We start from the raw sequence: 11,773 nt of genomic DNA on the forward strand, positions 1-11,773 counted from the left end.
TTTCGTTTTTTTTTTTTTTTTTTTTTTTTGCTAAAGTAATTTCTGAAGGCTGAAATTTTATTTTATCTGAAAATAAATTTTATTATGGTTTTTTGAGAAAGTTTTTTTTTGAATATGCTTATGAAAATTGCAAAAACAAGAGAAAGAGCCGGCATTTGAGAACGGATAGTTTTTGTTAATATCTCCAAGTGTAAATATTTTTTACCTACAAAAAATGCTATGAAGATGATTTTATGTAAAGATGCTATGAAAATGATTTTAGGGTACAAAAATAAGTGTTGGGGTGGACGTGTGCATGAGCTACGAAGAGCAGTTGTATCTGAGTCTTCCTGAGGTTCAACAGGCTCTTCATGCTAACCGAACAAATCTGCCATATTCATGGTCTATGTGCAGCGGGTAATGTTTAACTTCACGCATTTTGATCTCATTATCTCAATCTCCATCTCAGAATTTTATTTCTAACTCTGTGGTTATGTCTCACCTTCACAGCCTCTTGAACTACAGTGACACTGACGGGAACATGAACATACTTCCGATTCTTAAGAGAATCCTGACGAGGAAAATCCCTATTTGGGTCTTCAGGTAATGTGCACACACAATTTTTTCTTTCCATTCTTCGAGTTCTACCTAGTAAAACACACATTGTTCTTATTCAAATCGCAAATTGTAGTGGGGATGAAGATTCAGTGATTCCTCTTCTAGGTTCAAGGACTCTTGTAAAAGAATTAGCAGAGGATCTCAACTTCAACACTACAGTTCCCTATGGAGCTTGGTTCCACAAAGGACAGGTTTGCTCCACAGAAAATATGCTCTGCCCTCCTTAATTTTGAACATTCGTTTTTTCCTTGGTTCGATTTCTTTGTCTTTCGATTGTTGAAAGTAAACAAGGTTCCATTTGGTTGGGTGTTTTCGTATTAAAGGTAGGGAAAGTATGAAAATAAAAATAATTATGCAAGACTCATGTTGCAAGTTTTAGGTGTACAATTTTATTTTTGTTTATGAATTCACTTTTAATCGACTATGTTCAATTCGACTAGACTAAATTTTGTTTTTATTTTGGCTTCGTTTATGTGATGTAAATTTCTTACGACAGTTGCATTATTAATGTTTGGATCGGTGCTTACGTCTACCCCCCCAATTGTAAACTTATTTGACGTGATGTAGGTTGGCGGATGGGTAATAGAGTATGGGGATATACTGACATTCGCAACTGTCAGAGGAGCTGCTCATATGGTGCCATACGCGCAGCCTTCACGAGCTTTGCATTTGTTCAGCAGCTTTGTGCTTGGCCGGAGATTGCCAAATAAATCACCTCCTCCTCTTCATGATTGAAAGGGGAAGGCTTTTCTTTTTTTTTGTTTGGAGTTGGTCAAAATGGTGGTTTAAGTCTATGAACAATGCAGTGCATGTTTTGTTCTTTCTTTAAATGTATTGCTCTTGGAGATGGGATTCGTTATTTCAGTTAGAAGCATTATTGAATGCGTCATAATATATGTGTCGGTTATAGAAACATGATAGTTTTATCCGAGTTAAAAGAAAAAAAGATGATAATATTTTTCCGAGCTCAATGTGTTAGTGGTCACTGTTCGAAGTACGTTTCACTCCCTTCCAAACCCTTTTTAGAGATGCGGTCCAACAGTTCGAAGCTTTACCAGGGCAATGATGAAACATAGAAGGACAAGCAAGTTTGTGTTGGTGGGAGGAGGGGAGCAAAATGAAAAGAAAAAAAACATGCTAAATTTTTGTCGAGTTAAAAGAGAAAACATGATAATTTTTTTCCGAGTTCAACATGTTAGGGGTCACTGTTGGAAGTAGGTTTCAATCCCTTCCAAACTCTCTTTAGAGATGCAATTCCAACCGTCCGAAGGTTTACCAGGGCAATGATGAAACATAGAAGGACAAGAAAGTTTGTGTTAGTGGGGAGGGGAAAAAGAAAAAGAAAACAAACATGATAATTTTTTATCGAGTTAAAAGCAAAAGAACATGATAATTTTAAAGATATTGAATGTGATGATATCATTAGAAGAGAACAATGTACAATATATATAATGATACAGAGGAGATATTTTAGGAAGAAGTAATGAGAGAATATACACATTGACAAGTTATGGAATATGTAATCTACTTTAACTCCAAGCTTGATCCTTGTCTGCGGGAAATGTTGGCGTGAGAGTGGTTTTGTGAGGCAATCCGCAAGTTGATCCCTTGTAGATACATGTGAGACACGAAGAACCCCTCCTTGAATCTGATTCCTAACAAAATGATAATCCAAAGCTATATGCTTCATCCGAGAATGAAACACGGGATTAGCACATAAATATGTTGCGCTAATATTATCACAATAGACAACTGGAACCGCTGGTGGTTTGGAGCCAAGTTCAGAGAGGAGCGATGTGATCCAGGTGATCTCAGAGGTGATGTTAGCAACAGCACGATATTCTGCCTCTGTCGAGGACCTAGCCACCCCTTTTTGTTTCTTCGAAGACCAAGAGATAGGGTTACTGCCAAGGTACAGTACATAGGCATTGGTGGAGATGTAGTCGTGAGTGTCCCCGGCCCAGTCAGCGTAAAAAATCCATGTAGTGTCATCGGTGATGCAGCTTTGAGGAAAATACCATGGCTTGGGGTATCGGCAAGATATCGGAGAACATGTTTTGCACCTTGCCAATGTTCATCTGTGGGCTTGTGCATGAACTGGGATAGTCTGTTGACGGCATACGTGATGTCAGGCCTTGTAAACGCCAGGTACTGTAAGCTGCCAACAACTGACCGATATTGTGTAGCATCAGAGAGAGGTGTACCAGTACTTTGTGTGAGCTTAGGTGAAGACGGGAGTGGAGTGGCGACTTGTTTTGCATCAAGCATGTTGTTCTTGGCTAGGAGATCCTGTATATAGCGCCGTTGCATAAGATGAAGCCCTTGAGGTATGCGTGTTACTTCGATTCCAAGGAAGTAATGGAGATCAGTGGGATCTTTGATTGAGAACCGATCAGCAAGAGATTGAAGAACCATGGCAATGACTCTCTGATCATTCCCTGTAACGAGAATATTGTCCACATAGACAAGGACATAGGTCAATATAGGACCTGCCCGCCTGATGAACAAGGAGGTATCAGCTGCAGAGTTTATAAAGCCGCCATTGAAAAGGTGAGTCTTCAAGGATTGATACCAGGTCCGCGGTGCTTGCTTGAGGCCGTAGATTGGTTTGTTGAGTTTGCAAACATAGTGGGGTTTGTTTTGATCAATGAATCCTGGAGAATGAATCCTGGAGGTTGAGACATGTATACTTCTTCAGTGAGATCCCCTTGCAAGAAGGCGTTATTTACATCAAGTTGCTTCACAGCCCAATTTTTCTTCACAGCAATATCAAGCACTGTATGTATGGTTGTTGATTTAATTACCGGACTAAACGTTTCAGCATAATCAATTCCGTGGCGTTGATTGAATCCTCGAGCAACTAGCCTCCCTTTGCGACGCTCCTCTGTTCCATCGGGTAGATACTTTGTCGTGAAGAGCCATCTACAGGAAACCAGATTCTGACTTGGATGTGGGGGAACAAGATCTCATGTTCTGTTTCGTAACATGGCATCAAATTCAGTTGAAGCAGCTTTGACCCATCGTTCATCTTTTAGAGCTTGTTGGATTGTTCGCGGTTCTGAGGACGGAGATTTGAGGAGTTGTGCGGTGAGGGTTAATTTGTTGATTGGTTTGAGGATATGGTTTTTGGAACGGTTTTGCATCCGATGAACATTTTATGGTGGAGACGGTGGAGATTGAGTTATTGGGACGGGATCGGGGTTATGTGTTTGAGACGACGATGAAGTGTTTGTGGGCTGAGTTATGGATGTGTTTGTTGGTTGTAGGGTTTGGGCTTGGTTTGGAGTTATTTGGGCCGGAATAGGAGTTGGTGGCGTTGGGTTTATATTTTGGTTGATGTTTGCTGGGTTGGGAGGCAAAGTATTTGTAAGTGGATTTAGCTGGGCCGTGGGTTGCATAGGCGGTATACTGATATGAGATTCTTGTTAACATTTGGAACACAAAGAACTTTATGTAATGCTAAAGCTCTAGTATTAGAAGGCAAGAATATAGAACCAGTGTGAGAGATTGAGAGACTGCTACCATCAGCGATCATCACGTCATCAGTTCCTTGATAAGGCTGATGTAATGACAAGTTTTGCAGGTCGTATGTGAGATGGTGTGTGGCACCACTGTCAAGGAGCCAATTCTCTGGCCCATAGGATGATCCAGCTGCAAAATGAGCTCTTGGTTGCCAAGGTTTGAATGGAGTCGTCATTATTTGGTTGGAGGACTGGTGCGTGAGAAGCTGAGGGCATCTTTTGGCGGAATGGCCTTGAACACCACAAATTTGGCATTGACCTAGGTATGGTCTTGGAGAGCGACTATCTTTTCTCGGTTGAGTTTGATAGTTGTTGTAGTTGTTCCTGAAGTTGTTGTTGTTTGAGCGCTGACGATTTTTGAACGTGTTGTTGTTGATGTGGTTCCTTTGTTGTGCCACATTAGCAGTATCAGGAACAGGGGAGGAGACGACCTCAGTACTGGCGAGTAGCTTGGCCTCGTGGTTCAACAGCTTTTCATGAAGCTCGGTGATTGTTGGTGGTGTGTCACGGCCCTCGATCTGATCGACAACTGTCTTGTATTCTTCAGGGAGTCCATCAAGAATCAGATCAAGTTGATCTTCATGATCAACAGCTTTTTCCAAAATAGCCAACTGATCCAGATGAGTGATATGACCTTGAAGGTACGCATCAATTGTCTTATTTTCTTTCTTCCAGTTCTTCATTGTTGCTTAAGTTTTTTGATGTGGCCTCTGCTTGGCTTGGCATAGGTGGAAGATAGAGTGTTCCACACGTGAGATGCAGTGGTTGAGCGAGAGACAATGGGTTGAACTTTGACAGACAGGGCACCGATGAGGGCGCTGTAAATGAGTTGGTCTTGGCGTTTCCAGATAGTGTAGGCTGGATTCACAAAGATCTCTCCATCGACATTGAGAGTTTCAGCAGGGACGATCATAGATCCGTCAAGGTGGCCTCCCAAGCCGTAACCATCAAGTAAGGCACGTACTTGACGACTCCACATTAGGTAGTTGGTAGCTGTTAGCTTAGAAACATTGTTCATGTTGATATTAAGGAGATTTTGGGTGGGTGTTTGTGTGGAGATGATCTCGACCGGGGAGTTGTTTTCAGATGTAGACATGGCGGCAGAGAAAAAGAAAAAAAAGGGTTTTAAGTCAGTAGGTATCGTGTAAGCTCTAATACCATAAAGATATTGAATGTGATGATATCATTAGAAGAGAACAATGTACAATATATAGAATGATACAGAGGAGATATTTTAGGAAGAAGTAATGAGAGAATATACACATTGACAAGTTATGGAATATGTAATCTACTTTCCTTATCAAATTTTTTCTGAGCTCAACGTGTTAGTGGTCACTGTTGGAAGTAGGTTTCACTCCCTTCCAAACACTCTATAACGCCATGTTTATTGGGGGTTCTTAGGATGAGTTTTTTAGCCTAATATAAGAACCGTCTCTTAACTTTTAACTAAGAAAAGCTAAGAACAGACTCTTAAATATCTTATTTAAAAATCGGCTCTTAGTTTTTCTTAGTTAAAAGTTAAGAGACGGTTCTTATATTACGCTAAGATCCCCATTCTAAGAACCCCCAATAAACATGCCTTAGGTTGCGGTCCAACAGTCCAAAGTTTTACCAGGGTAATGATGAAACATAGAAGGGCAAATGCACACCACGAGCCTAAAGAGAGTCAACGCCATATTTAAGAGTCAACACCATATTTAAGGAGACAAGGACAGTTAAGTGTAGATCCTAAAATCTACACTAAGTATTTTGTAGTGATTGAAAGTTTAATCTAGAGAAGAAGAGATGATGTGGGCAACGATATCTTCAGAACACAACAATGTAATCCTATTCTAGTAGGCAAAAATAGACTTTATTGATTAATAAGATCGAATACAACAAGAGAAACGAAATTCAACGTTACAAACGAAGTCGATAAGAGAAAAGACTTAAAGCAGAGTGAAATGAGGTCGATGTGTGTGTGGTTCTCTCTAGGGTTTTCTCTGTGTCCTCCTTCGTGTCCATCAATCTCTTCTTATAGCGGATTGATTCTGGATTTCTCTCAACCTCTCTGCGATCTCCGGCTCTTCGAATCGATCTCCTCTTGCTCGCTGGAGTCGGGCTTCTTCGTTGGTTGCGCGGCCCAAGTTTCTCAGGCCCAACTACGTAGTTGACCGAAATTGGGTCTAACATTTGTACCCCAATCTCTTTTCTTCGGACTGATTGAAGAGAGATGATCAATCATAGATTTCATGCGTTGTTTCGCGCATTTTTTATGGTTTATCTGTCCAACGGCTATATGCGCCGCCTTAGGGCGAATCATTTAATTTCTTAGGCTTAGCGATAGAGCCGTTAGGGCTTACGCTGGCTTATAAGTGCCCGAAAACGTTCCTTTGCTATCTCAATCTTCTTCTTTCTCTATCTTTCTTTTGTGATCAAAGGCTTTTAATTGCTGAATTTTGATAAGATGGCTCAATCTTTCTTCTATCCTCTTCTGACGATTAAGGCTGACCGGCTCGAGGAGCTTTACACCGTTCACGGCGTTGATCGGGCCGTTGTAGTTGATTTAGCTTCTACGTCTGAATCTCCAGAAACTGTTCGTGATGGATACGGTGGGGCGTATATCTCCTTCTTTGAGACCTGTGGTCTTTTCTTTCCGATCCCAGAGCCCGTCCTTAGTATTTTAGCAGAGCTGGGCTTGTCACTTACTCAGATGTGCCCTGATTTCTTGAAACATCTTCTGGCGCTCCTGGTCAAGGCTCGTGAGGAGGGTTTTTTGTTCGGCCTCGACGAGCTTCGTCACCTCGTTCTGATAAAGCGAAACAATCAAAACCCTGGGACTTTTCTCATGTCTCCCCGTCCAGGACGTCAAATCATACAGGGCGTCCCGTATCGTGATCAGAACTGGTGAGAAGAGTTTTTCGTCTTCAAGATCGACGAAGCGACGGTGGGAAGCTTTGATTTCTCGAAACTTCCCCGCTATTGGGCTGAGGACATAGGTGAGCTCCCCTTTGATATTTTTGCTTTTTTCTTTTCTTTTCCTTTTTTTTACATGCGCAAGCAGTTCTTGATCGATTTTTATCTTCTTTTTTGCTTGCTTCAGTTCATTCGGGAAGATCTTCTATGACTGACAGGCTTCGGGGTTTAATCAGAGCTCTCCAGAGAGGTAGCTTGGATTGGTCATCTTTTGATCTTGCTCGAATTCGAGGTGCTTTCTTGATGCCGGGCGGATCGGGTGTTGCCCCAGAGGTCACAGGCATCTCTGAGGAAGAAGCAGAGCACTCTCAGGAAGATGTTGAGGCTTCCTCTAGCTATCCTCCTCCTTCTGATAGGTTGGAGAGACAGCTTGCGAGGAGGTCGTCGTTTCGTATCTCCAGGTCGGTGGGAAAGATCGCTAGCGGGCTACCTCCGATCCCAATTCTGGACTCGGATGATGAGGGCGCCCCAGGAGGCCGAGGATCCCCTGTTCCTTTGAGTCCTGGTTTGCAGGACAACTCCGTTGCTACGAGCCGTAAACGGTGTCGATTGTCGAAGGCTGTTATGCAGCCGCCTCGTTCTAAGCGAGAATCGAAGGGTTGGAAGCTCGTCCTTGAGGGCGATAGTCCTTTATCTATGGACCAAGGCGATCTCGTTTCTCTTGCTCGTCGTACGAGATCCATGGATTGTCGCCATCCGTCTCTCGCTTCTCTTGATGAGGAGGGAGCTTGCGCCAAAGCAGTCGTCGCAAGCTCCAAGGTCGATTTTGTTAAGCTATGTATATTTCTGTTGGGGGTGCTAAGGTACTGACTTTCGAGATTTCTCCTTTCCAGGTTATGGAAGCTTTTAATGTGTTTGCAGTGACTATGGAGGATCGCGTGCACACTCTTCGCAACGAGAGCGAGGTGGAGAAAGGGAAGGTTGAGGTCCGGAGGCTTAAAGAGGAGCTTCGGACAGCCAAGGAAGAGGCCATGAAGAAGACTGGGAGGCGATGGTCTTGAGGGACGAGTGGAAAAGAGCTCGTCAGGAAAGGGCGGTCTTTGAGACCGAGGTCGCTGCCCTCAGGACAAGGGTTGTGGAGCTCGAGGCCGATCGTGACCAGGATATCCGTAGGGGTTCTCGCGCCGCTCGTCGTGAGGTTGCTAATGCCTTCCAAGAGGTTCTCACTTCTTTGGAGAAGAGATGGGTTGACAAGAAGAAGGAATTGTCCGCCGAGATTCAACTCCACGAAGTGGTTGCCAACCTCGACTTGCTAAGCGAAATCAAGGAGGATGGGCTGGTTGTAGAAGACGAGATCGTTCGTCTGAAAGAGATGGAGAAGGACTGCGAGGCCACTGCTAATTTGGCCGCTGTTCCAGATTGGTCAGTCCCGGATCTTGATCTTCGTCTGGTTTCCGAAGATTGGATCGTCGATGATGAGGCTGCGAACTCTTCTGCCAAAGATTCGATCGTCGATGACGAGGCCAGCCGTTTTTGAGTGTTTCGAGGATTTGCACTTTGCGGATATGAGATATCTAATGAACTTGATGTATTTTGAATCAAACTTGCATTTTATTCAAAATGTTGGTATGGTACAAATTTAGTACAAAGATGGTCGTTTGACTTTTGGTCCGAGGTTGATGTTGTCGTGTCAGCGTATTCTGAGTGGGTTTCGGTATGCATCTTTCGGACATTGTGGTTGGTGTGTGGCTGAACTCGTGTCGTGAGTTGCCTACGTACCCTCGACGAGGGATCAAGTCAGAACGTAGTTCGATTATTTTTCCCTAGGGGTAGGGTCGTTTGTTCTGTTGTTCGTGTACGTTTGTACGTTTATTCGGGGTCTTGAGTGCCGATTAGGGATGTGGCTCGATATCATTAAAGCTTGCGAGGTAGCAGGTTCTGGAACTTTTCTGACTTCCTCTGATAGTTTCGATCCCTTTCGGAGTTGGGAACTTCAGGCATTGATGATAGGTTGAGGGAAGTGCCTTCATGCTCTACAGCCAAGGTCTTCCGAGAATTGCGTTGAACGGGGCTGGACGATCTATCACGATGAACTTGACGATTTTCCTGACTTCTCCGGCGGTACCGGCGAGCTTGATTGATCCGAGGGAGTAAGTAGTTTCTCCTGCGAATCCGATTAGTGGGGTTCGTTCTTGTTTAAGGAGGGCTTTGGTGAATCCCATCCTTTTGAATGCGTCATAGAAGAGGATGTCGGCCGAGCTTCCTGTGTCAATCATGTCCCGAGATAGTTCGCAACCACCGACGTCGTCAAATTATGAGGGCATCGTTGTGTGGTTTGTCGAGATCTGGAGTTTCGTTCTCGTCTAAAGTTATTTCATGGTCGGGACCTGATAGTGGTTCTTTGATTCCTATGTTGTTCTCGGCTTTTCGTTGGTATGCTTTGATCGAGTTAACCGAGTTACAGAACTTAGAGCCTCCGTATATGAAGTCGATTCGTTTTTTGTTTTTCTCATAAGCCGGGAAGCTCCATTCTTTGTTTGGTTCTAGTTGGTAGTGTTTCTGTCCCCCAGACAGGTTGCGATTAACCGTTCGCGTGCTGTCTTTTTTCAGAATTTGTGGGGCGATCGGTCTCTCTTGTAATTCCAGGATTTTTGCCATCTTACGCTTTCTCTTAAAGTTGGGGATTTTCCCGAAGGGAGACTTTGTATTTGGATTGTATTGAGCGGCTCTAGAAAGAGGGGGGGGGGGCTCTGTCGAGGTCCACTAAGGTGCGGATTGCTACTGTGATGCCGATGCACACTTTTCCTTCGGTCTGACCTTCGGTTTTGCTGGGGATATCGCGTTTTGGTGCCCATGAAATCATGTCGACTCTTTTCTTTGGTTTCAAGGTCGGTTTCCCTATTTCTTTTATTCGAAGAGCCTTTAGTTTTTCGGTTGGCTTTCGGAGTTGCTTGCACTTCTTCTTCTTCTCCAGTATCTTCGCTGGTTTCTTTATTTTCGTTTTGACTGCAAAATACTGCTCGACATTCCTCGGTTGAATGACCCTTCTGGTTATGTAAGGCACATAATATGTTGAGATCGTACTTCGACGATTTGTTTTGCGGCGAATTGTTTATCGCATAGGAGTGCTGCCCTTTAGTTGCTGGTTCTTTAGGAGCATTAATCTTTTTGGAGGTGTTATTTTTGTTCGCACTGTACTGTTCTTTTAAGGCTGCGACCTCTTCTTCGTGGGTTGCGAAGTAGGAGGCTCGGTGTAGGGCGTCGTCCAACGAGATAGGTGCTCGTACTGCCGTTTCTTCTCTTAATTTGGATGAGAACCAGACGCCGTTCTTCAGCGATTCGAAGGCCACAACTTCGTTTGGATGCAAATTCTTGGCTTTGATTTCTCTGAACTTGTTTATGTACGCTCTCAGCGGTTCGAAGGGCGCCTGCTTGAGATTCCAGAGATCTGCCTCTGTGACCCTTGTTTCTATGAAAACTGAGTATTGTTTGAGGAACGTAGATACTAATTGGGTGAAGTTGTCGATTGAGTTTTCTTCTAGGACGGCAAACCATTCAAGAGCTGCTCTGGTGAGATTTTCGGCGAAGAAGCAGCAATACCCGGCCTCTTTTTCGTCGTCGTTGAGATGCGCTCTTGATATCGCTAGTCGGAAGGCTCGTACATGAGCTTTCGGGTCTGTGTTCCCAGCGTACTCGGGGAATTTTAGTTTTCCCACATGGTGTAATCTTACGATGGTGATTCGATTCATGAACGGAGTCCTTCTTGTTTCTTCGATAACCATATCTTTGTTTGGAGCGGAGCTTGTCGCCATATGCACGATGGCGTGTATCCTCTTGAGCTCGGCGTCGTTTCTTTCGATATAGTTCTGGAATGTTCCGGTTTCATTCGGGATCATCGGGTTTTCTCTTTGAGGATCCGCGTCGATGGGTCTACGGGAGTCGTACTGTCGAGCTTGTCCTATTGGGTCACCGAATCCCACTTACTGAAAAGTTCCCGTAGCAGGTGGAGTTCTATTCTCGGAGGTTGGATGACTCAATGGTGGAATTCCCGTGTATCCGTTTTGTGATTGGATCGGCGTACTTCGCGGACCTTGTAGCCCGGTATCTATTTTGTCCAGTCAGCTGTAACTTAAGCTTCGGCATGCCATGCCCTGCTGCGAGGGTCGTTGTGAGTTTTCGCCCATGTAGCGTCCGGATCGAGCGCTTGGGAACTCTTGGGTGCTGAAAACTCCGGGATTTTGGAGATTTAGCGTTCCCCTTGATGGATCGGATGGTGGTTGGTTTCTTTCTCGGGCGTTAGCTCGGTGTTCCGCGAGTTCCCGTTCGGCCTGATCTAGTAGATTAGCAATGGTCCGATAGGCGACCTCTTGGTTTCGAGTTTTATCGATTAATGATGAGACCATCCCTCGAAGCTCGGTCACTTCTTCTCGAGTTTGGGCTAGATGATAGACTATCAATTTGACCTAGATGATAGACTATCAATTTGACCTATTTTCAACCATAGTCTATAGGTATTTTTACTAATAATTATATTATTATAGAGTCTATTTATTATATTTATAAGATCAGAAGTGTTTTGGAGATAAGTGATGATTTTGGAGCATTTTGGAGATATTTGGAGCAAGCACCCGAGATGACCATCGAGATCGACAATCGGTCGATAATGGAGAACTAGAATCGATCGATACGCATGACATGGTGTCGATCGATAGCGAAGCGCGCATAAAGCCTGTTTGGTCACAACTGACTTGAAGCCCAAG

The 11,773-nt window shown here is 43.9% G+C and overlaps 2 protein-coding genes across 3 annotated transcripts in view; one reads left to right on the forward strand and one right to left on the reverse strand.

Moving 5' to 3' along the window:
• The window catches only part of LOC106310198 (serine carboxypeptidase-like 44), a 3,818-nt gene extending 2,322 nt beyond the window's left edge, over positions 1-1,496 (forward strand). The window contains exons 6-9 of one of the 2 annotated variants that reach the window (XM_013747424.1): positions 263-396; positions 490-582; positions 703-788; positions 1,165-1,496. In XM_013747424.1, coding sequence (XP_013602878.1) covers positions 263-396; positions 490-582; positions 703-788; positions 1,165-1,307 — 456 coding nt within the window. In that variant the 3' untranslated portion in view covers positions 1,308-1,496. Of the gene's footprint in view, positions 1-262; positions 397-489; positions 583-670; positions 789-1,164 lie in introns of both variants that reach the window. The other variant, XM_013747423.1, reaches the window with a different exon arrangement.
• A 7,550-nt stretch (positions 1,497-9,046) lies between these two features.
• LOC106308544 lies at positions 9,047-10,909 on the reverse strand. Its single transcript, XM_013745699.1, has 2 exons — positions 10,057-10,909; positions 9,047-9,276 (listed from the first exon to the last, which is right to left on the reverse strand). Exons 1-2 carry the CDS (start codon positions 10,907-10,909, stop codon positions 9,047-9,049), a joined length of 1,083 nt encoding a protein of 360 aa, XP_013601153.1.
• Between the last annotated feature and the right edge of the window lie 864 nt (positions 10,910-11,773).

Source organism: Brassica oleracea, chromosome C8 (genome assembly GCF_000695525.1).
Source record: "Brassica oleracea var. oleracea cultivar TO1000 chromosome C8, BOL, whole genome shotgun sequence".
Taxonomy (NCBI): Eukaryota; Viridiplantae; Streptophyta; class Magnoliopsida; order Brassicales; family Brassicaceae; genus Brassica; species Brassica oleracea.

Bases quoted from the DNA above. Each gene is read 5' to 3' on its own strand.
- LOC106308544 (XM_013745699.1), bottom strand. From the start codon at position 10,909: ATGATCCCGAATGAAACCGGAACATTCCAGAACTATATCGAAAGAAAC. The intron at 9,277-10,056 runs GTCATTCAACCG...TGATTGACACAG, and splicing joins TGCCTTACATAACCAGAAGG to GAAGCTCGGCCGACATCCTC.